The sequence below is a fragment of the Cornus florida genome, unplaced genomic scaffold, assembly GCF_030987335.1.
Source record: "Cornus florida cultivar Cherokee Brave unplaced genomic scaffold, ASM3098733v1 CherokeeBrave_3.0.0_Hap2_Chr04, whole genome shotgun sequence".
Classification (NCBI taxonomy): Eukaryota; Viridiplantae; Streptophyta; class Magnoliopsida; order Cornales; family Cornaceae; genus Cornus; species Cornus florida.
In genome coordinates this window covers 15,029,028-15,054,617 of record NW_026775574.1, presented here as the reverse complement: position 1 = coordinate 15,054,617, position 25,590 = coordinate 15,029,028, and the positions used below count along the sequence as shown (strand labels likewise).

Here is a 25,590-nt window from a genome sequence, read left to right as displayed (position 1 = left end):
TTAACTCAAAGGCTTTACGAACGGGTATTCCACATCGGCAACCAACTTCACATCAATAGCTTGCACTGACTTGCTTTTTCGCTGTGACGGCATCATGTGGGCACAATCCTCACTGATGAGGGGATGGTTATGAGTATCTTTAAAATCTTTAACAATGTACTTACCAAATTCCACATTAAAGGCAATAAGCATGCGTGCACGACAATCAGTGGGTGTTTCAGCCTTTAGATTCTTTGTTTTCCTATCCTTCTTATCCTCACCTCTTTTTCCCTCCTTGCTAAACACAAAATTTCTAGATGTTACTTTTTCATCCTTCCGACTGTTGTTTTTGTACTCTCTCCAAATAATAAAACCCACTCTCCCACCATATTCATTGTAAAAATCATAAGCTACTTCTTCGGAATCAAACTGCATGTCAACGCAGGGTATCCATTCTACTTCAGGAATTTCGCAAACTGTCTCTTCAATATTAATAATTGCCTCTTCAATAGCCATAACCATAATAGCAGACCTACAAAAACATGACAAAAAAGTAAGTATATCTTAACAGCATAACATTTATATGACATATGTCAACGCTTTCATAAATACAATATCACGTCTTTCACCTAACATATCCACATAAAATTTACTTCTACACTACTATCATGCATTACCATTCATGCAACAACTTTCTAACATGTACTATATGTTTTCATTACAAATATATTTAACATGTTTCAGCTGTATACTAGATATGCAAACAATTGGCGACAAACATAAAATTACTTTGACAACACAACTTTTGTATAACATATGTCAGCCATTTCATAAATACAGTATCACACATTTCACCTAACATATACACATCAAATTTACTTCTACACTACTATAATGCATTACCATTCATGCATCCATTTTTTAACATGTGTCATAACAAATACATGTAACATACTACAATTGTACACTACTACTATAATGACCTGGATTTTTCGAATAAATTTTTTCCGTTGTCTTTTCCTTTCTGAGTTTGGTTTCTTGTCGATTAGTGTCATCTCAAGTACTCTGGAGTGATTTCCGAGACTATTTTTTTTGGATTGACAACTTCCTTTGAGGACCGAATTATTTCCACATTTTTTGTTTTTCGACACTATTCACTTTTCGTCCTTTTCCCTATTCCGTCTTTTTCCCTATTTCGTCTTTTCCTCGTTTGGCACTTTGTTTACGTAACCACACTTCTTGTGTTCGGAGTTGGTTTCTGACTTCACGTATCTTCATTCCCAATGATTTCTATGAGATACGTATCTTTACTTTCGTGAGAAAGTACTCTGGTTGCTCCCGGTGAACATAGGGGCATAAATGCAAAGTTCTTTTTAGAGGGGTCATTGTGCAATTAATGAAAGTTATTGTTCAATGCCTTGTTTTGAGCCTGGATCCTCGTAGGGAATTCATTTTCACATTTCGTCGAGTCGTGGACTTTTAGAATTTCCTCCTGGACGATGTTTTCCAGTTTCAGGGTTTCTAGCCCCGGTTTGCGCCAAACTTGTTTTGGGCAAAACTCTCTGCTCGGGACTCAATTTTTGACCTTATTTCTTTCGTTGTTCACATTTTCTAATTTGGAATCTTTTTCATTCACAGAGTTTTTCCATTTGAGCGCGTCTGCGTGAATTTCACTTTTCCAAACCCGGCGTGGCCCGTTCGGGGCACTTTTTGAGTTTTTTTATAAATAGGAGGTCTTAGAAAGAAAAATCAGATTTTTCTCTCTCTCTCCTCTCTCATGGCCGATCCAAGCTCCATCCAGATTTTTCTCTCTCTCTCCTCTCTCATGGCCGGTCTAAGCTCCATCCATGGTTGCCATCTTCTCTCTCCTCTTTTGGACTTCTTCCCTTCATTAAAAAGTGGTGATGCCTTTGTGTTTATTGTTCCCCTCGGCGAGGCCTTCGATTCCAACTGATTGGAATCTCATTTTGGCCATTTCTTGAGTTCGGGTTTGAAGTCAAGTTGTGTGTTTGATGGGGCTTCCTTGGGATTCATGTTCGTGGTGTTGTCCCCGACAAAACCTAGGAGTTTCCTCGGATTCAAAGCCAATTTATTTTGGTGGGGATTTGAGATTTCATCTCAAATGGAGGTAGGGAATGTTTTAGGATTTTATATGTGTTGTATTGTGTGTTTTCCATGTTTACATGGAGTGAGTCTCTTCTCTTCATTGCGTTGTGTACAGTTTTGGGGTTGACTGATCCGTAAGGGTCACCATCATTGTCTTGAGTCATTGGTGAGGATTTGTTGGATTTTGGTCGACTTACTTCCATGTAGGGGGTGAAGTCTTTGGCCTTATTGTCTTTCGTTACAAAGATGGAGTCGTGGAGTTATCCTTTTTAGGACTGGTGGTTCCCTTTCTTTCGTGTCTTCCCATGGGGAGTTTTTGCCATGGTTGTTGACGGCTATGGTACTCAGAGTGAGTTGATTGGTGTGAGATCATTTTGTGGGGACTTGTGTCCATACCATTGAGGATTCGTATGATTCGAGAGGTGAGCTCGATGCTCTTTTGAGAACGTCTTTTGGAGACTTGTTTCAGTTTTGGAAATCTTGATGTTGTTGACTCTTAGGAGGGGTTTTGAAGGATCGCTGTTCGATATGACTGTTTGTGGAGTTTTCTCGTCCTAGCTATGGCTAGGCGTAGTTTTGAGGAATCGTAGTTCCAGTGGTTGTTTATGGATCGATAGAAATTGAAGAATTTTGATTTAGCTTGGTGTTGCCAAGCAGGGTTTTGAGAGATTCATTTTGTGACCTTGGTTGTAGGCATTTTGATGTATGTGCCACTTGGTAGATTTGTATTTTGAGGATTTAGTTATCCATGATAGGGATGAGGATCTGATGTTTGATTTCGGTGTAGTTTTGTAGTTGATCTGTTTCAGGGAGATACGAAGGACTTTCGATGAAATGTCTTATTGTGAGGTTAGTTTTGATTTCTGTAGGCGTTAATTTGCTTGTCAGGTTTTGGATTCCTGATTAATGTTGTTAATAGGGGTATTTTGAGACATTGGAGATGTTAGTTTTGCTATATTGAGGATTTGTGGCCTTAAGCATAGCTGTACCTATAGCATTATTGTCAGAGTTTTGGGATTGGCTAGGATGGTCTGCCAGACATCTTTGGACCATATCTCAACTCTCACAAAATGTTAGTCCCCGTAGTGCTTTTGGCAATGATCATTTTTTTTACATTGATGTCATTTGTATCGAAAGGTTTCTTGGGTAGACCTAGTGGGGGGCAGGTTATGAATTAGGGCCTTATACAGTCATGCTACCGTACAAGTTGTGTGTTGTAGGCGAGTACTAGTTGCCGTCGATGCTACCTTACTAACGAGTAAGTGTGGGCAGGCACTAGATACTGTCATTGCTACCACACATTCGAGTACGTCATGGGCGAGTTCTGATCGCTATTCGTACTGCCACGTTGTGTTTGTTCTGTACCCTAATTTGTTATGTGGTTATCTTGGAGTTCTTTTGGTGGTTGTTTTTGGTTCCTTATGATGGTTTGTCAGGAAGGACGCTTACGGTTGTTGTTTTCCGTTCTTTTGTCTGACCTTGGGTTCTCTGTGTGAGTTCAGACTTGTCGTGTGGCCATGTGGTCACTTTTCCCTTGAGGGGTTGTCTTGTCATGAGCACGCGGGTGCAATTGATAGTGGTTTGTGTGTTCCTTTCAGCTTCGAGGTCGCTGGTGTAGCGCGTTGTGAGGGATACTCGGAGATGTACTCTGTAGTTATCCTGGTTTCGCTTTCAGTTTCGTTGGGCTGGATTTTGGGGACGAAAGCCCTTTAAGGTGGGAAGGTTGTAATGACCCGGATTTTTCGGATAAATTTTTTCCGTTGTCTTTTCCCTTCTGAGTTTGGTTTCTTGTCGATTAGTGTCGTCTCGAGTGCTCTGGAGTGATTTCCGAGACTCTTTTCTTTAGATTGACAACTTCTTTTGAGGGCCGAGTCATTTCCACAAGTTTCATTTTTCGACACTATTCACTTTTCGTCCTTTTCCCTATTCCGTCTTTTTCCCTATTTCGTCTTTTCCTCGTTTGGCACTTTGTTTGCGTAACCACACTTCTTGTGTTCGGAGTTGATTTCTGACTTCACGTATCTTCATTCCCAATGATTTCTATGAGATACGTATCTTTACTTTCGTGATAAAGTACTCTGGTTGCTCCCAGTGTCCATAGGGGTATAAATGCAAAGTTCTTTGGAAACTTTTTCTTTTCTTGGGATGTTTTTCATAAATATCTTTTGAAGATATTTTATTTCAGGGGTATCTAAGAAAATATCTTTTGGAAGATACTTTCATTCTGGGGCAGTTTCGCAGTTTTTACTTTTTGGAAGGGTCATTGTGCAATTAATGAAAGTTATTGCTCAATACCTTGTTTTGAGTCTGGATCCTCGTACGGGATTCATTTTCACATTTCATCGAGTCATGGACTCTTAGAATTTCCTCCTGGACGATGTTTTCCAGTTTCAGGGTTTCTAGCCCCAGTTTGCGCTAAACTTGTTTTAGGCATAACTCTCTGCTCGGGACTCAGTTTTCGACGCCGTTTCTTCCGTTATTCATATTTTCTCATTTGGAATCTTTTTTGTTCACGGAGTTTTGCCATTTGAACGCGTCTGCGTGAATTCCACTTTTTCGGACCCGGCGGGGCCCGTTCGGGACACTTTTTGAGTTTTTCTATAAATAGGAGGTCTTAGAAAGAAAAATCAGATTTTTCTCTCTCTCCTCTCTCATGGCCGGTCCAAGCTCCATCCATGGCTACCATCTTCTCTCTCCTCTTTTGGACTTCTTCCCTTCATTAAAAAGTGGTGATGCCTTTGTGTTTATTGTTCCCCTCGGCGAGGCCTTCGATTCCAACCGATTGAAATCTCGTTTTGGCCATTTCTTGAGTTCGAGTTTGAAGTCAAGTTGTGTTTTTGATGGGGCTTCCTTGGGATTCATGTTCGTGGTGTCGTCCCCGACAAAACTTAGGAGTTTCGTCGGATTCGGAGCCGATTTATTTTGATGGGTCTTTCATCTCAAATGGAGGTAGGGAATGTTTTAGGATTTTATATGTGTTGTACTGTGTGTTTTCCATGTTTATACAACCTATATGCATGCCTTGTATCAAATCTAGGAAATTTGAAATATTTAATTCTTTGTATAAGATTTAATTTTCATGATGATGAGAAACTTGGTTTTGAATTGTGGCATGGTAGAAACTCTTGTTTTACTATGTTGGTTAACATATATTAAATTAGAATTAATTAAATAATAATTGCTCTTTTAATTAATATTTATCTTTTATGAAAGATTAAAGTTCATGGCCGTACCTTGCATGAAATTGAATTGTATTATGCTTCTAAATTGAGTTTTGGCATGTTTGTTAACATACTTTAATTTGAGAGCATTTGGTTGAGTATGAAAATCTAGAAACTTTAATTAAGGGAATTAATTAAAATATATTTTTTTGAGGTTTCATGGGCTTAATTAAGCTTCTGTGTGAATATATGTAATGACCATGATATGTCTATTAACATATATTAAATTGGGGCCAATTGGAAATGATTTGAAATCTAGAGAGTTTAATTATTTTGATGTAATTAAATTCTATCTTGTTTATCCATGGATCTAATCATGTTTTAGAAATTGTTTCTATTTTAAGAGCATGGATTTAGACTTGTGATGTATTCACTAGATTGTGTTATATGCATTGAAGAGTATTGTTGTTAAATTTATATTCATGAGAGTATGTTTCTAATATGAATATATTGTTGGCTTGTGATTTCGTATCATTATGGATATGAAATGCTTATTATACACAATTGAGAGTTATATTGCTAACTTGTTACTATGTAGTAGTAGTATGTATAAGTTATGAACTTATTTGGCTTATTTTGGAATCTTGGAACATTGTTGAGTTGAGATGGCTAGGGTTTGGCTCTATTACGGGGACGTGAGTCCTCTAAGTCATTGAGATAGTGCGCACTTAGGGTGGTCTTCCCTGCGGATTAGTGCCCGGAATAACCATTGAGGTCTCGGCAGAATTCCGAGCGTGATGTCCAAGTTTTCCACTGTTTGTTTTCGCATTCAATTCCAAGTTGACAATCATGTTTACCTTGTTAACTTGTGGTTTTGGCTATTGGCAATTTTGATGTTGTTAAGTACATCCATACTATATTGCTATATTTAGTTGATTTCACACTTTTAGATTTCTAGTTGATAACCTAGAGAATCTATGTCTCGAGGTGTGGTATTAGATATTTTAATTATGCTAAATTGTTATATTTAGTTGATATTGCATTTTAGATTTCAAGTTGATAACCTTAAGAATCTATATGTTGTTGCTTATGTAAGCATGCTCCTATGTTGTTGCTTTGTGTAAGCATGCTCCTATGTTGTTACTTTGTGTAAGCATGAACCTATGTTGGTAAAATTGCATAAATGAGGTGATTGATGCTAGAAATGATCTTAGGTAGCTGGGATGCTCCTTGAATCTCACATTTGACATAGACGTTAGGTGGAATGAACCACAATGATTAAATCATACAAACTTGGAAAACGTAGGTGGATGCATGCTCATTTCCTACGAGTAGCTTTATATTACTCACCCCTACGATACTGGGGCATATTTTAGGTACAAAAAATCAAAGTTGAGGTCTTTATTATGCTTGGATGGTTTGTGGACTTGGAGACTTCCATTTTTGGTGAAGATTGGCTTGGAATACCAATTGTAGTCTTATATGTCAACATGTGTACATTTGATTCCTTATATGTAATGTGTACATAAGTACACTCTTTACGATATATTTGACATGTATGAGATGAGGCCGGAGGCTAATGACATGTAAATTGTATCCTATGTAATTTTTGACTTCATGGAATATTATGAATGTATTGAAAAATATTGAGTTTTTGTTTCACCATGTTTGCATTGGGTGTGGGAATTCCATTTTGATTCTTCCATTAGCATTCATTCACCATGTATGAAGTATGGCCAAGGGCCAAACGGCATTTTGAAACCATCTCATGATTTTAAATTCCAAGTTTTCGTTTCAAACTTCGTTTTTGGCATTTTGGCCGTTGGGGGGTCATATTTTGTATCGGCCATATTTTTGAGCCATGGACTATTGTAGCACATCTTACTAGGTAAGTTACGTTTACGTGCATGGTTGTTTCCGGGCAAAGCTCCTTCGTTGGTGAAATGAGCCTCCTACGGACTCATTTTTTACTTTTGTTGCATGATCTGACGTAAGGGTATTTTGGGAATTTTCTTTGGGAAATAAATTCCATTCTTTACATGGTCACTTAGAAAATGTGATTTTAGGGGGGGTTTCTTCTTCGTGTTTTTCCAGAAAATGCCATCTTGGCATCGGAAATCACATCCGAAGTTCAGCTCTCAGTTCTTAAATTTAGCAGCTTTTTTGACCCTCTGGACCAGTTTTCTTGGGAGGGCAGTTTGGGCATTTTACAATGAGTTTTTCTCAATTTTTCTAAAAATTCATGTAGAAAACTCGATTTTGAGGGGGGTTTCTTCTTTGAGTTTTTCCAGAAAATGTCATATTGGCCCTCAAATTTCCATTTTTCCCGGAAAAACCCCTGCTGCCAAGTTTTTGGGTTGCACTTTACTGCCCTCTTCACATGTAAACGGTTACGAGGGGTTTCGTAACCGGTTACATGTGCATGGGCAGTGTTTTGGTCAAATTTTTTGGCCTCCTAACCGGTTAGGAAGGTTAGGAAGGTCTCCTAACCGGTTAGATGTTCTTGGTTGTCACCTTTTTGACCGTTTTGCCTCTTCTTCTTCCGTTAGCCATATCTTCTTCATCCAGACTCCGAATCAAGTGATTCTTGAGTCTAAATTCATTAATTTTTCGTTGTCTTTCCAATGGTATTTTCGGTGGCACCCACTTTTAAGCTGGAAATGATGATTTTGCCCTTAGGTTCATTCTTGTTTGTTTTTGAAACGTTGCTTCCCCATTTGATTCCTTTGGGTTCCGTGACCTCGTTGAGAGTCATAATGGTGTCTTAGAGCCATGTTGTATCTCTAGAGACCGTTGTTTTGTCTTTTGCTTCCGCATTTCGGATCTGTTATCGGGTCATCTTTCTTTTCATCAATGACGTACTGGGTTAAAAAACTTGGGCCGTCACAACTGTAAAATACATAAATACAATATCACATCTTTCACCTAACATATCCACTGAAAATTTAATTCTACACTACTATAATACATTAACATTGAAACAAGAACTTTGTAACATGTGACATATGTTTCCATAACAAATAAATCTAACACAATTCAAGTGTACACTAGATATGCAAACAATTGGTGACAAATATAATTTTACATTCATAGCACAACCTTTCTATAACATATATCACCAGTTTCATAAGTACAACATCACATATTTAACATAACATATCCACAAAAAATTTAGTTATACACTACTATAATGCATTAACATTCAGCCAAGAACTTTGTAACATATGGTATATGTTGCCATAACAAATAAATCTAACACAATTCAAGTGTACACAATATATGAAAACAATTGGTGGCAAATACAATTTTACATTCACAGCACAACCTTTCTATAACATATGTCACCAGTTTCATAAATACAGCATCACATATTTCACCTAACATATCCACATCAAATCTACTACTACGTTACTAGAATGCATTACCATTCATGCATCCATTTTCTGACAAGTTGCATATGTTGCTAGATCAAATACATATAACAAACTTTAACTGTACATTAGATATCCAAACAATTGGTGTCAAACATAATTTAAGTTTCTTACCACAACTTTTTTACAACATATGTCAACAAGTTCATAAATACAACATCACATATTTAACCTAACATATCCATTAAAAATTTAGTTGCAAACATAATTTGACCTTCACATCACAACTTTTTTATAATATATGCCAACAGTTTCATAAATACAACATCACATCTTTCACCTAATAAATTCACATAAAATTTACTTTTACACTACTATAATGCTTTACCATTCATGCAACCATTTTCTAACATGTGCCATATGTTAACAGATCAAACTCATATAACAAACTTCAACTGTACATTAGATATCAAAACAATTGGTGTCAAACATAATCTGACTTTTTTACCACAACTTTTATATAACATATGTCAATAAGTTCATAAATACAACATCACATATTTCACCTAACATATTCATTAAAAATTTACTTCTACACTATTATAATGAATTACAATTAATGGAACTTTTTTCTAACATGTGACATATGTTACCATAACAAATACATCTAATATAATTCAAGTTTAAATTAGATATGCAAACAATTGGTGGCAAACATAATTTGACCTTCACAACACAACTTTTTTATAACATATGCCAACAGTTTCATAAATACAACATCACATCTTTCACCTAACATATTCACATAAAATTTACTTCTACACTACTATAACACTTTACCATTCATGCAACTATTTTCTAACATGTGCCATATGTTAACAGATTAAATTCATACAACAAACTTCAACTATACATTAGATATCAAAACAATTGGTGTCAAACATAATTTAACTTTCTCACCACAACTTTTATATAACATAGGTCAGCAAGTTTATAAATACAACATCACATATTTCACCTAACATATCCATTAACAATTTACTTCTACACAACTATAATGAATTACAATTAATACAACTTTTTTCTAACATGTGGCATATGTTGCCATAACAAATACATCTAACATAATTCTAGTTTAAATTAGACATGCAAACAATTGGTGGCAAACATAATTTGACCTTCACATCACAACTTTTTTATAACATATGCCAATAGTTTCATAAATATAACATCACATCTTTCACCTAACATATTTACATAAAATTTACTTTTATACTACTATAATGTTTTACCATTCATGCAACCATTTCCTAACATGTGCCATATGTTAACAGATCAAATTCATATAACAAACTTCAACTGTACATTAGATATCAAAACAATTGGTGTCAAACATAATTTGACTTTTTTACCACAACTTTTATATAACATATGTCAACAAGTTCATAAATACAACATCACATATGTGACCTAATATATCCATTAAAAATTTACTTAGACACTACTCTAATGTATTACCATTAATGCAACTTTTTTTTAACATGTGACATATGTTGCTATAACAAATACATCTAACATAATTCAAGTTTAAATTAGATATGCAAATAATTGCTGGCAAACATAATTTTACCTTCACAGCACAACTTTTTTATAACATATGTCAACAGTTTTATAAATACAATATCACATCTTTCACCTAACATATCCACATAAAATTTACTTCTACACTACTATAATGTTTTACCATTCATGCAACCATTTCCTAACATGTGCCATATGTTAACAGATGAAATACATCTCAAATACGGCAACTGTACACTAGATATTAACACAATTGGTGGCAAACCTAACATATGCACATATAATTGAATTCTACACTACTATATGCATTACTATTAATGCAACCATTTTATAACATATAGCATATGTTGGTAGATCAAATACATCTAACATACTTCAACTGTACACTTCATATGAAAACAATTGGTACAATACATATTTTGACCTTCACAGCACAACTTTTCTATAACATATGTAAACAATTTTATAAATACAACATCACATCTTTCGATATTCGGGATATACAAAAACTATTCTACAATTATATTCAAATTGCAAAAGAAATAAAGTTTAGGATTGAATAAGGCTAAAATAGATAAATATGGATATAACATTGGCACAAGAACAAGCTTAAAAATGGTATATGCATATACAATCCTAAACTTTTATTATAACTGATGACTAATAGAGTTCATTCACAAATAAAGTTATTTCACGAACGCTAAAACAGATAAATATGGACATATCATAGGCACAAGAACAAGATTCAAAATCTGGTATATGCATATACAATCGTAAAAATTTTTTGTTCACTGATGACTAATAGGGTTCATTCAGAAATAGAGAACAAGGTTAAAACAGATAAATAACGTACAAGAACAAGCTTTCCAATTCTCGGGTGTAATACCCCTAATTTTAAAAGAATAGTTTCGACATTTTAATTATTATTTTATTGCATTTTTGTTTGATTATTTGCTTAATTGTTTAATTATTTTAGTATTTATTTGATTTAATTGTTTAGTTGTGTATTTAATTGCATTATTTGGTTAATTGGTTATTTAATTGAATTAATTGGTAAATTATTTTATTTAATTGATTATTTAATTTATTTGATTTATTTACATTTATGCTTAGGTGGATTTTAAACATGAATTTAACGTAATGAATAGATTAGGGTTTTATTCTTTTATGAAATCACGTTGTGGCCGACTAGGATTTAATTAGGTTTTTCGTCTTTAATTATAAATGGACTTAGGCTTTATATTTGCCTATAAATATACTGTTATAAGTCTGCAAAGGGGTTGTAGAACCCTATTCACGTACAGAGATATAGAGAGAAACATAGAGAGAATTGTGAGAAAAATAGAGAGATTTCAGTTAGGGTTTCGGCTGTGGATTAAAGGACAGACCTAGGAGGAGGGAAGGTTGAACAATAGGAGGTTGACAGTGAACGGACGTCGTCAGAAAACTTAGGAAGACGGCGACGAGGTTCTGATTCAAAATCTCACAGGCAAGTTTTATTCTTTCTCTCTCCCCTTGACCTGTGTTTTGTGCATACCTAGATGATCTCTAGGAGTTTAATCGGACAGTAAATGAATCTTGCATGCTTAGTATATGTTAAATTAATCACCTGTATGTGTTTAATGTGATCTGGAATAGTTGTTGCAGATTTGGGTTTCATTGTTTGATCTTAAAGCATAGTAAATCGGTAATTGTTTTAATTGTTCTTTTTAATGCAAACTGCTTGGAATGAATAACTGGGATGATACTGGATATAATTTAGACTCTTAAGTTCAATATTAATGAAGAACAGAAGAGTTGGAAGTGACCAGAGACGAAGCAGAAGGTCATAAACGGTTCAGGGCTCTCAGAGAGGGAGAGAGCCGGCTCCATAGAAGAGGGAGCCGGCTCCCCCAAGTGAAAAGCCAGCTCTGGGGGATTGAGAGCCGGCTCCCACCCCTCTAGAGCCGGCTCCAAGGTGCATGGAGCTGGCTCCATGCTTGATAGAGCCTGCTCTCAAGTTTTGAGAGCAGGCTCTCTTATATCAATGCAATCTAGACTTTTTCTAGGCACGGTTTGGACGAGTTTAGGATTCTGAACTGTTTTGGGAATGTACTGAGGGTTCTAAATACTAGTTTCATGTAGTATTAAAACCTCTTATAGTATAATTTATACTGGTAGGCTAATGGATTGAACAGTATGAAAGTAAACAACTTTGCATGCTGTTAACGGATGGAAGAGATTTAATTGCTTAATTTTAGTTTAGCAATTTAACGGAATATAACATAATTATAAACCTTGTTTTGGATGCACAATAGGATCATTTATTTATCAGACTTGATCTATGCTTACTCTGGATTCTAATTGCTGAGATATTAAACTCTGTTCTGCAATTACATGGATTAATGTTTTGGATTCTAATTGCTGAACTATTAAACTTTGTTCTATCAATTACATGGATTACTGTTTTTGATTTTAATTTCTGAACTATTATATTATGTTCTGTAATTATATGGATGTTATGGATTGTATGCACCGGTATGGGACGGTGGCATACTAGGGATGGATTAGTTCAAAACTCTAAGTCCTACTTTCTTTGGAATAAGGGAATGGATTGTAAAATTGAATCCTACTTATATTTAAGTCAAATCAACTGAGTAAGTTGAGTGACTACCTGGATTAACTATTATTTGTGGTTGAGTCAGATCAACTGAATAAGTTGAGTGACTAACTGGATTAGGAATCTTATGTCAGATCAATGAACAATTGAATGACATACTCTGGCTTTGGACGGACTTTAAATATATGGCTATGGTACCACGGTATGAGCTTAAGTCTCGGGATCGTTGGTTAGGGAGCGTATATGCATTGGGATGCATAGCTGGCTATGACGGTTGAGGTGTACCCTGTTAGGTTTAGGAATTCATGCCCACCTCTAGTGCGTTTTGCATGTTGCCTTCTATTCTGGTTGAGACCCCTTTGTAGTCCAGTGAAAGCCCCTTAGTGTGGATATATATATATATACTTATGGACTAGATAGATATTATTGAGATATTTAGGATGTATCTGCGTATCGGGTCTCTGTTTGGATTGTAATTAGAATAGAACTTGTTCGTGAGCCTGACCCGCTCTTATTTTTCAAGTGTTCGACAATTCCAGCCTTAGAGTTTGATCGTGTTGAGTAGAGACAGTCACTCATTCTTCCGATTACGTAGGATTTCTCTTTATGTTTTAGTTTGGATTTTATTTTCAGTTATTTAGTTCCAGTTAGGATTTTGTTTAGGGGTCCACTAATTGGATTCCCGAGTTGTACTCTTGGAGGTTTTGGAAAGTTTGGATTATATTAATTTTTAACGTTTGAGGATTTTATATTAATAATTCTTTCAGCTTTATTATTTATTTCTTAAAGCTTTTTGTATTCCTGCTTGTTTATATATTAATTGTTTGGTATTCCCTCGGGTTTAGGCTTGGGCCTGATCAACCCATGTTTCGGAGTCGAGAGGTATCATATCAGGTTGCCTGAAAATTAAATGAATTCATGCTCATTAGGACTAATAACCCAGCCTTCAGATTTTTGGATTACCAATAATCACTACTGGATTTGATATATCATTATGAATAAAGTTACAAGAAATTCAAAATAACAACCTAATACTTATAATGATCAGAGCTTCAGCTTTTCGCCTGACTGGTTTATCGGAGCTTCAGCTTCTCAGCGGAATGGATGATCGGACCTTCACCTTCTTGCCGGAATGGATGATCGGACCTTCAGCTTCTTGTTGGAAGGGATGATCGGAACTTCAGTTTTATCACCGGAATGTATGGTGATTTTTCCCAATGGAACTTCTGAAGAGGAACATTCTCTTCAAAAATCTTTATCTTTATGTGTCTAATGTCTTGGTTGCCTTCTTTCTCGGTTTCCCTTTCCTTTGAAGTTCAGTTTGGATGTTTGAGAAGAGAGTTGTCGGTTTACAGAGCAGAGGCATATACCTGTATATATATATCAGTATCAGTTTTTGGGGCAAGCTTAATTTTGGTTTTGGGGGGAATTTAAACTCGAAAATCAAATACAGGTACTTCGTATTATATAAAGAAATGGTACAGAAAGGGAAAGGATACACAAAGGGTAGAAGTATTATAAACAAGTATGTACAGAAATGGTATAAGCAAAACTACAGTAACTATCCATTTTACCACCTTTGCCACATCAGCCAAGGGCCCAACACTAGACAGGTTCCAATGAGATGCGAATGGAGGACGATAATTTTGTCTTTTAAGAAATTTGATATTTTTTGTTAAATTCATAAATGACATTTTTTATTTTTTTAAGATAAAAAGATGATATGGGTCTAATTGAAAGTTAAATTAAAATATTATGTATGTGAAATTTGACTTAAAGAGGTGTTAGTGTAATTTATCTTTTATTTTATTATTATTATTATTTATTTTTATTATTATTATTTTTTATACCCTATATTCATTATTCAATACCGTCCCATGCCAATAAATAAATTAGTGCGATCATCAGGTAAAAGTGTAAAAGTATTTTGTTTTTTCAAAATTCAAGGGATTATTCAGTTTAAACCTCTTAAAAATTTTAGGCTTTCTTCGATCTTTAGAGAACCCCCTTGTTCGATTTGACGTTCAGACAACCCTCTTCGGTCTCATGATTCTCATCCTAGTTTATTTATTTATGCAAATACATGTTTTAGGGTTTAGAAATTGCAAAAGGGACAAATTACAGATCTGGAAAGAGCTATTCGTCTGAGTCTGAATCGCTTGAGGGAAATCACACAGGTTCTCTGAACTCTCATGCATGTCTCTCTTCTTCTTCTTCTTCTTCTTCTTCTTCTTTTTCTTTATTTTTTTTATTTTTTATTTTTTATTTTTATTAGAGAGATATATATATATATATAAACACAAACACACACACACACACACACACACACACACAAACTGTTCGTTTATCCCTCTTTCTTTCCTTCTTCTTCTTCTATTTTTTTTCCCTCTTTGTTAGCCTGATTCTTTATAATGCTGTTTATTTTATTTTTCTATAACAGACCCATTGTTTAACATTTAATTTAGTTTAGTTTATTTTGTTTTATAGAGCCAAGTGACTTAGTTAATTTGTTAGCTAAATTACAGCTTTGATTGTGTTTTTTATTTTATTTTTTATTTTTGATAAGTTACAGCTTTGATTGTATTATCAACTCTGATATGTGTGATCTATGATACTTATCAATGTTAAGCTTATCTGGGTATCTGTTAAATTTATTTTAGTTGTTTGATTTGTTAGTTACCAAATAAAAAGCAAATTCAGATGTAACCTGGAGAAAAAACTTAAAAAAAAAAAAAAAAACATTTCCCAAGAAGTTCTTGACTTATATAGTGTGAAAAATTGAATTTTTCTCTAAAGTAAGATAAGTTTTTTGAAATATCCAAAGCAAATGCTAATTTTACTTGCCAAAAAAAAAAAAATGGTATGAAAAGAGATTGCATACTAATGCACCCAAAAAGGTGTAACATTTAATATGCATTTTCTGATGAATTTATTTATGCACCTGTTAATTATCAAGAAAAATGTTGTCAATTCAATGGATTTGTAAATTTTGTAGAAGCTTAAATGGTTTAGTTGAACCCGTGAAGTGTGAATTTTAAATAATTCTAGCTTGTCGGGCTATTTTTGAGATAAAACTTTCTAATGTAGTAGTAATTGGGTAAATTGTGGCATACGTGTTTTCTCAATCCAAAATATGTGACTTTTTGTATGTTTCTGACTTAAATCTGTAGACCTGCAATGGCTACATCAATGTATTTTTTAGTCATGTTGTAGCTTAAGAAGAGTACTAAACCCTTTAGAAACATGAGTATTTTGTAACAGTTTCGTCATGGACTAATATATTTGCCTGTTAAATATAGAACAAGGTGGTTCTTTTTTTAAAAATATCCGTTAAATTGAATTGTAAGTAGTCAATTGGTATAAGTTGTGATTTTAATGTCTATCTGTTGAAACTAATATATTTATCTGTTAATTATACATAGAAATATACTGCTAGCAATGTTGGTCTATATATGAGTCCTTTATATTTTTTAGGTCACCAGCTTGCCTATGCATTGTATACAATTTTTGATTTTGTTATATTAAGAACCAACAATGTCAATATTTCTGACATTTTTTTATTTTTTTATTTTTTCCTTTGGCTGGGCTGAGATGGCAGTGCTTAAGAATTATTTACAATTCCGGGAAATGCTTTACATTGAAACTAACATAGCCTTAGATAAAAAAACACTTGTAGAGTTAAGGTTTTATTAAATTGATGAGAAGATGTAATATTTGGATTTGTATTTGAATTTATCCAATCTGATCCATGTGTATATCTTGATTTCTACAATGTGTTTTTGTATCGGTTAGGGTTTCTAACGTTGATTTGAATTAGTTCTTGGCATTTGAATTGTGCACCAAACCGTAATTTGGGTTGGATTTTGATCCCATCAACTAGTTTTAGCTTAATTTGTGCATGCTTACATATATTGTTTATCATGGCAACACTAATAAGCAATTCCAATTGCACTGTGATACCATCGAGAATTCATGCGTGTGATGTAGAGTTATTATGTAAATTATATACACGAAATTCATTTTCAGCTGAAGGAATCTATTTAATCCCAACTATTGAGTCTGTGCTAGATGTTGTTTTATAGATATATATATTCTTATTAGTGCCTTTTCGCAGAAAATATAGGGAATCATGTTTCTCACCTCATTTTCTCTGCATGCTTTAGTCCTTTTGGTATTACCAACATAAAATTAAATTGTTGCTCTTGCTCGGGCATTTATTCTCTCTGTTGCACATGACCTATTATTATAGATTCACAATCTGGTCCATACTAGGTATAACCATATAACCTCTATTTCTCGCTTAAGCTTTTTCCTTTTTTATTTTTCCCCTAACATACTCTTGTTTTACCACATAGGAAAGATGGACATTCCTCTAGGAAGTGCCATGGCACTGGCAGTGCCCAACATCGACACGCATGGGGGCATGCCCGAACACGTGTCCGACATGGTTAGAAGTGTTCTAAAGTTTGATTTATTTTTTATTTTTTATTTTTTTCTTGGTTGGACACGGCATAAACATGGCTGGGACATGGCATGACATTTGGGACACTCTTAGGACGCAACAAGTGTAAATTCGCAATTATTTTTAAATAAAGTGTAAAGTATATTATGGGGTGAATAGAAAAGGTAACAAAGTTTTAGAAAACAAAAACAACATTGATCCAACTCGAAGTTTCAAATTAGTGATTACATTCATTCCTACTAAAGTTTCTTACATTTTAAAACTAATTGAATATATATGATATCAGTATGATGTCATTCGTTCATTTTCTCTTGATTGAGTTGCCTGAAGTAACTTATCATGTTTAATCTGAATTCTGGCCTCTTTTTGTTCACGTCAGCTTTATTGTTTTGTATTTGTTTCCTTAATTAACCAATGTTTGACTCTAGTTTATTTAACTTAGGCTTGCACTGTGATTCAGTTCAAACCGTGATCAAAGGTCAACAATTTCTGTCCCGGTTCGAGAAACAGTTGGAACTATAAGTATTGGTTCAGTTCACGGTTCAGGGTTTAAAAAATTGATCCAATCCAAACCGATCCATAAAACTATATATAAGCACGCATGGTTTTATTTTATGGTTCTTTATATTGGTTTCTATGGACGTGCACATAGATTATCATGGTTATATATGAACTCTTTCCACCAATGGGCCAATAGCCCAATGGTATAACCTCCCTACCTTAAAGAGTAGGGGAGGGGTTCGAGCCCCGGTGTGGGCAATGTGTGTGAATATATATATATATATATATATATATATATATATATATAAACTCTTTACACATCATGAATCACCCCAAAAATTCATCAAATTGGCATTTCATGGTTCAATCTTTTTCATATCTTCAATGGTAGCACCCTAAATTTTTACAGAATTATAGAATGTCTGAAAAAGTTATAACAAACTTTTTTCACCTTCTTTCCTTTGCATATCTTTCTCTCCAATAAGCAAATGGCAAGCTTTCTTTTTCTTTTTTCTGTGTTTTTCATCCTTTATTTTTTTTGTCTTTTGAAGGTTTAAGATGTATGCTGTAAGTGCTCAAGAAGGTTATTGCCAATACAATAACACAAATTATTGTTTTTTTTTTTTTTCCTAATTGGTACTCACACACACGTCTCTTTTAAGACTTGAACCTCTGACCTCTCTTTGGGAAATAAGAGACTGATACAGCTAGGCCACTGAGCCGTTGGTAAATTATTGTTTTGACATATAGTCTTCAAATGCAAATAATTATGTAAACCTTTGTGTATACTTATCAGTGCACCGTCTTATATAACAGACTCATTTCTATATTCAGCAGAGTTTTAACCAATGTTTTTGCATTTGATTATTTTAACACCAGTTCTGTGTTCTTTCTTTTTCTTTTTCTTTTTTGTTAACCTTTGTTAGGATCCTAATTATTTATGGATGTACCTTTCAATGCTAGCATGCATAGGCTAATTGATTCCCAAAAAAATCTAGTGAGTGCAATATGGAAAAACCAAACTGTTGATTACAAGGTGAAAAATATTGGATTTCATCTTGATTTGGAATTGTCTAATTATTATTGGGGTGTATCCAGAAGCCAAACTCATGTTACATAGTTTGGCTTGGCTCAGTTTATGCCGTTTCAGTATTATTCCAATTTTCATGGAGCCCTTGAGATAAGGTTTGGTTCTGGTTTAGCATCTTAACGGAAGTTACGGAACAAATTGTACAATGTGCACCCTTAATTTAACTTACTACTCTGCTCTCCACTCTTATGTTATTTGTAAGAAAGACATGTTAATTATTAGGGTAAACTACGATGACCCCTCAGGTTTGGCCTAATTACAAGTAGACCAAAGGTTTGCCATTTTTTTGCAAAAACCCCCTTCTGACATATTTGGATACTTTTTTTGGGTGATTTTACCTTTCTACCCTAATAATTTTGTTATTAAAAATAATAAAATATCTAGCTATCTTAAAATACCATTTTGCCTGGTTACAAAAAAAAAAAAAAAAAGTTTTTTTTTACCTTCTTTCCTTCTCTCTCACTCGTCTCCACCTCCCACCATGGCCCCGCACCATCACCGGCACCCCACCCTTTAACCACCATCACTGCCACCCAATTAGACCCACTAAACTCTTAATCGAACTCACGAACCCATCACGAACCTAGTTGAGAAGGATCCAACGGAGATCAGGAACATATTGCTCAAATAAACTTTGGCATATAGGATGGCAGAGCTTCTCCAGCTCGTCAAGGGAGGCGAAGACGACGGGTTGACGACTTATTGTTCCTTGTTGAGGGGTTTGGAGCAGAGGAATACTTTGTGTTTCTCACGACTTCTGCTATTCACACTTCACAGTGAGCTTTATCAACGTAAATCATCGATCGTTTCCCATCTTCTTCTTATTTCTCTCCCTTATCCTTTCACCTTCTCTCAGTCTTGGATTGTGCGATTTTGTTGTAGAAACCCTAGATGATTGAATCACCACCACCACTACAACTCACATCTGCAGATTACCCATCTATTCCTTTTTCCATTTAAAAATGTAATTTATTTAATTTAAGTATTCTAAACAAAAATTGTCAATTTATTATTAATTTTTTTCGAAAAATAAATGAATGTTGTTTGAATTAAATGTAATTAATAGTCTATTAAATGTATTTTGATTATATTTTAATTACATTTTAATAAACCTATTTGCATATAATGTATGTGTGTGTGTATATATAATGTATGTGTGTGTATATATATGATAAACCTATTTGGATTTGCATTTGAGTTTCATTTGGGTTTAATCTCATGCTCAAGTCTCATTTACATATAAGGGGTAATTTGGTCTATTGATGCATGGTTTTTTTGTTATTTCATGACACTATAATTGTAATAAGGTCTTTTACACTTAGTTGATGGGCAATTTGGTCACTTTAACCAATTTTCTTTTTGACAATAATGACGAAATTATGTACGGAGGGGAGGTCTTTGCAAAATGGGCCAAACCTCAGGGGAACACGCTGCCAAAAAAATGCACAAGTTTCATCTACTTGTAATTAGGTCAAACTTCAGGGGACATCATTGTAGTTTACCCTAATTATTAGTATGTTTTTTTTTTTTCCAGCATTTTGAATATCTGGAAAGATAGATAGCACCATTTCTTACTCATATGAATTTCCTTTCTAAAAGGCCCAAGCTTTCTCTCTCTTTTGTGCTGTATTAGGGCTGTCTGTGGGAGCTTATTTGGGAAGGAGCAAATTTGATTTCAGCATAAAAGCACAAGTTAAAATAGTCCTTTACTTGGTGACACAAATGCCTTCACAAAAGATTGAAAGTGGTCACCACGATGTAGTTCATGATGTGGTGATGGATTACTATGGCAAACGTCTTGCCACATCATCTTCCGACAATACCGTTAAGATAATTGGGGTGAACAATTCAGCCTCTCAGCTTCTTGCAACTTTGAGTGGTCACCAAGGACCCGTTTGGCAAGTAGCTTGGGCTCACCCCAAGTTTGGATCCCTCCTTGCTTCCTGTTCTTATGATGGGCGGGTCATAATTTGGAAGGAAGGTAACCAGAATGAGTGGAGCCAAGCCCATACTTTTGATGAGCACAAATTATCAGTAAACTCCATTGCTTGGGCTCCTCAAGAAGTGGGATTCTGTTTGGCTTGCGGATCCTCGGATGGGAATATTTCAATTTTCACTGCAAGATCTGATGGTGGTTGGGATACATCACGAATTGACCAAGCTCATCCAGTTGGTGTTACTTCTGTGTCATGGGCCCCATCTATGGCTCCTGGTGCTCTTGTTGGTTCTGGCATGCTGGATCCTGTTCAGAAGCTTGCATCTGGTGGTTGTGATAATACTGTTAAAGTGTGGAAGCTTCACAATGGAGTTTGGAAGATGGATTGCTTCCCTGCTCTTCAAATGCATACTGATTGGGTTACAGATGTGGCTTGGGCACCGAACTTGGGACTTCCTAAATCTACAATTGCCAGTGCTTCACAGGACGGAAAAGTTATTATATGGACCGTGGTAAAGGAGGGTGATCAATGGGACGGTAAGGTTTTGAAGGATTTTGAGACCCCTGTTTGGAGGGTCTCATGGTCGCTGACTGGAAACATACTGGCGGTGGCTGATGGGAATAACAATGTAACATTATGGAAAGAAGCAGTAGATGGGGAGTGGCAACAGGTGACAACAGTGGATCCGTAAATTTAAAATTTTTGAACTCACTCGAGATTTTTTCAGTCTTATCTTTTAACATAAGTCAGGACCCTTTTCTTCAAGCACTAAGTTAATACAGTTGAGAACTTGTTTCGAACAATATTTCTTTAACATTAAAACTTATTTCTGATATTTGAACTTTAGCTTCTTAGCAGAGGATTAGTGTTTTGCTAGAGAGTACTACTGTTACGGGAATGTTTGAAGTAAACTCGTCAAAATCTGATTTTGGGTTTTGTGTTTTTTTCCAAATGCTCCAAACATGATTTTGATATTTATGCAGTAATATTGTAGAACTCTTCCCCACGGCAATTATTTGAAATTTTTTTGTTAAATGGACTGAATTTGTGCAATTGTATGTTGGTACTGTTGATGGTAGTGATCCGAGAGTAAGTTTATGTCCTGTATTACCTTAAAGCAGCTAAATGCAATTTGGAGAGAGCGCGGTCTGTTTTCTTTATGCATCATGATCTGTAGGATACGAACAGCATGAATGAAGTTATATATATATTTTTATTGGATATGAATAGAATGAATGAAGTCTGTGTCATGTTGTTTGATTTCTGTGCTGTTATTGTGTTAATGTTTCCTATACAATAAAATATTAGCCGCAAAAAATGTGGTAGACTTGCAGTCAGGATTGTACTCCAGTTGGAATCTGATTTTTGCCTACTGAATATTTGACATACATATATATATATATATGGTATGTCATATCATTGATGGGAACATGAAAATTTACTACAAGGTAACTTTGTGACTTTTGGAAAGTATCTTGCCTGACAAATGATTGAGTGTGTGTATATATATAGATATATATAGTATGTTTGATCATTGATGGGAACATGAAAAGTTACTGCAAGGTAACTTTGTGACTTTTGGAAAATATCTCGCCTGACAAATGATTGAGTGTGTGTGTGTATATACGAAAGCTATGACGTGGCATGAGAATCACCATAATTGTTCTTGATTTTTATCAGTTTAAGGTATGTGGTCTCTTGTTTAGTTTCAGTTCATATATGGTAGGAGTAGAATACATTTAATTCATGCAGAAAATAGTTATGAAGAAGCTTGATTCTCTGCTTCTACAATAATTCTTTTTAAACTTTTGATAAATTATGGCTTCTTTTTTCTTTTTTTGCACTGGTTCTCAGGTATTATATAAGGTGTTAGACACAGCCCCATCTACTGGATCAATATAATATTGTCCTTATTGACCAGTTTCTAAGACAATTTACTGAATCCCAGAATTTTAAACAACAATTAGGACATTGACGAAAAATATTTTTTTTCGGAAAAGTTTTTCCTTTTTTTGGTTAAAATATATATTTTTTATTTTTATATTTTGGCCTTTGGTAAAGGCTAAGTGGAGATTGAGATCGAGTCCATTGACAGAACGTGTAAAAGATTTTTAGAGATTTTCAGAGTTTTGAGATTGTGTGGGTTTTAAAAAAGAGGAACATATGGCACATACGCAAAAGTTGATAATGAATCAATGACACATAAAAGGGAATTAATTTTAATACTACTTAATATGTATTTATTTGTTTGTTTTTTTTTATGACAAATGAGCATTATTAGTACTACTTCATATGTATTTATTTGTTTGTTTTTTTATGACAAATGAGCATTATTAGTACTACTTCATATGTATTTATTTGTTTGTTTTTTTATGACAAATGAGCATTATTAGTAGGTATGTCAAATTTTTAAATTTTTTTTTTTAAGGCAAGGAGTGTTATGAGTTAGATTAGTATATGCACAGAATGTCTAGTACGTCAAAATTTCCGAAGGCACTAACCCTCTGGACTATCGAGAGGTACGTCAATTTAAGCTAATAAGTTTGAATTCTATGTATTTTTGCTCACATTTCTAATTTATGGTGAAATTATACACCAAGATTTTTTTCTTTATTTCTTTTTTTAAATGTAGATAAACTATAAAAGCATTATTTTGCTATGTTTACTCCCTAAGTTAACGAACAATCAACTCAATTATTATCAGTAATTTGACAAGCCCCTCAGTCCATTCTATTTGAGCCCTAAATCTCTAGAGTTGATGAACTCTCAAACAGACTCAGAAAGTTAGGGGAATTGTCCAAGGACTGCAAAATATGCATGGACTAAAAAAACTCGTACAATGTTGTACAACAAGGACAATACAAATTATTCACACTCGTACAATGTTGTACAACAAGGACAATACAAATTATTCACACGGTGCTATTACGTGTGGATGATCTGAACCATCTCTTGTTGTGCAACACGGTGCTATTACAGCAGAGAATCCGCGCTCTAGATCTAGATATGTTAGATCTACCCCCCCACCCCCCAACACACACACACACACACACACACACACAACAAACATTTCACTCACTGTAACATGTAAAGTGCCGTGTTGTTAAGTTATGTGTGCGACATATTTAATAAACAAGCCAATAATAACGGAATTGAACTTAATTTTTTTTTCGATGTATTTGCACCCTAAACTTCTACCTGCATCACACGAATTTGTTTAATTTAATTTGAATAAATCAATCCAAAAAGACTACAGTTTAATTTAGTCTGGGAACTGCTAAAATCAAATTGGTTTTATAATCTTCTAAATTGAACCAAATCAAACCGTGCAAACCCTAACATAAACTTGTGTCAATGAAATTGTGAATCACATCTTCATCACCAAGCCAAGGACAAAATCAAATGGGTCCTATCTGATTCATTTTTAATTTTACATCTTAAACAAAGTAAATAAAATAATCATTCAAACCGTGCAAACCCTAACATAAACTTGTGTCAATGAAATTGTGAATCACATCTTCATCACCAAGCCAAGGACAAAATCAAATGGGTCCTATCTGATTCATTTTTAATTTTGCATCTTAAACAAAGTAAATAAAATAATCATGTAATTTAAACATAACCAAGCCTCGTGTGTGTGTATGGTGGTAATTTCAATGAGTGAAAAAAGACAACACAAAAAACGTAGTTGTGGAAGTCTGTGGCATTGGGCCATTTTTGTCTTTTTCTTTGAGCTTTGCGAAGCAGTGACTCTTAGTCGCATATTACACTTCTAAACCTTATTATATATATATATATATATATATATATATATATATTAACCAGCCTTATTATATTATATCAAAATAAGATTTTTGAGTCATTTTAGCAGCCAAATAAACTATATGTTGCAATGGACCTAAAATGAAAAAATATAATTTACTAGGATCAATTAAAATGACAATTCGGACACGAGACTCTTGTCATTTTTTAATTTTTTTTTTATTGGAATTTTTTTTTTTTTTTTTACACACACTCACTTTGTTCCGTTAGAGAATCGAACTCTCACCATCCACTTTGATAGGTAGAAAAAATATCACTAAGACACAAGTCTTTAGTTGAGACTCATGTGTTCACGAAAGGTTGTTTCTTTATTTGAATTCATGATTTACATATCATTTCTTTATTTGAATATATGATTTACAGATTATAAAAGAATTTATAGTTCCGCTAAACTGGACTTTCATAAAAATAAAAATGATAATTTAAGGAGTTAATTACAAATAATATATATATATATATTTTGCATATATTCCTATACTCTCTCTCCTCTCAAGTGCAGATATAATTTTGGAGAGAGAGATATATATATATTTTGCATATATTCCTATACTCTCTCTCCTCTCAAGTGCAGATATAATTTTGGAGAGAGAGAAACCTGGTTTATTGTCAATTAGTCATTCATAAAGGTGTACTAGGTCGGAGATTTCTATGCCACAGTTTCACACTAGCACAATGTCTATTTTACAAGATTGATTTTTACAATGCTGATGACATCTTGAAGAGATTTAAAATAAGTAACAAATATAAGAAACCTAATTAATATTACAATTAAAGTAAATTCAAGTTTTGTTCAATCACTCCTCGGAACATAGCCATGGTGAAAGATTTTGAAAATAAATTACCACAAAGATGTGTTCCGATATAGGACTTGGTGGAGAAATTGTACATAACAAGAAGTAGTGGAAAAATTGGTGTAAGATAATAAATTAAGATTAATTCACAGTTATTCTATAATTATAAGAAATATCTTATGAAAATAGA

General features: G+C 34.2%; 2 protein-coding genes across 4 annotated transcripts; one reads left to right on the top strand and one right to left on the bottom strand.

The window, feature by feature from the left end:
- On the bottom strand, nt 1–17,243 carry LOC132304762 (protein FAR1-RELATED SEQUENCE 5-like). Its single transcript, XM_059802483.1, has 2 exons — nt 17,146–17,243; nt 1–511 (listed from the first exon to the last, which is right to left on the bottom strand). Exons 1-2 carry the CDS (start codon nt 17,241–17,243, stop codon nt 1–3), a joined length of 609 nt encoding a protein of 202 aa, XP_059658466.1.
- LOC132302832 (protein transport protein SEC13 homolog B-like) lies at nt 14,508–21,799 on the top strand. 3 transcript variants are annotated; one of them, XM_059799813.1, is made up of 3 exons: nt 14,508–14,974; nt 17,158–17,244; nt 20,484–21,799. In XM_059799813.1, the coding sequence occupies exon 3, from the start codon at nt 20,573–20,575 to the stop codon at nt 21,476–21,478; it is 906 nt and encodes a 301-aa protein (XP_059655796.1). In that variant the 5' UTR covers nt 14,508–14,974; nt 17,158–17,244; nt 20,484–20,572; the 3' UTR covers nt 21,479–21,799. The 3 variants fall into 3 exon arrangements, with proteins under 3 accessions (XP_059655796.1, XP_059655792.1, XP_059655795.1); XM_059799809.1 differs by having other exon boundaries at nt 17,153–17,244; XM_059799812.1 differs by lacking the exon at nt 17,158–17,244 and having other exon boundaries at nt 14,509–14,974.
- Nucleotides 21,800–25,590: the final 3,791 nt, after the last annotated feature.

Excerpts from the sequence above, each read along its gene's own strand:
- LOC132304762 (XM_059802483.1), bottom strand. The coding sequence starts at position 17,243 with ATGTCGGACACGTGTTCGGGCATGCCCCCATGCGTGTCGATGTTGGGC. Across the intron at positions 512-17,145 it reads ATGTCCATCTTTCCTATGTG|GTCTGCTATTATGGTTATGG; the intron begins GTAAAACAAGAG and ends ATGTTTTTGTAG.
- LOC132302832 (XM_059799813.1), top strand. The coding sequence starts at position 20,573 with ATGCCTTCACAAAAGATTGAAAGTGGTCACCACGATGTAGTTCATGAT.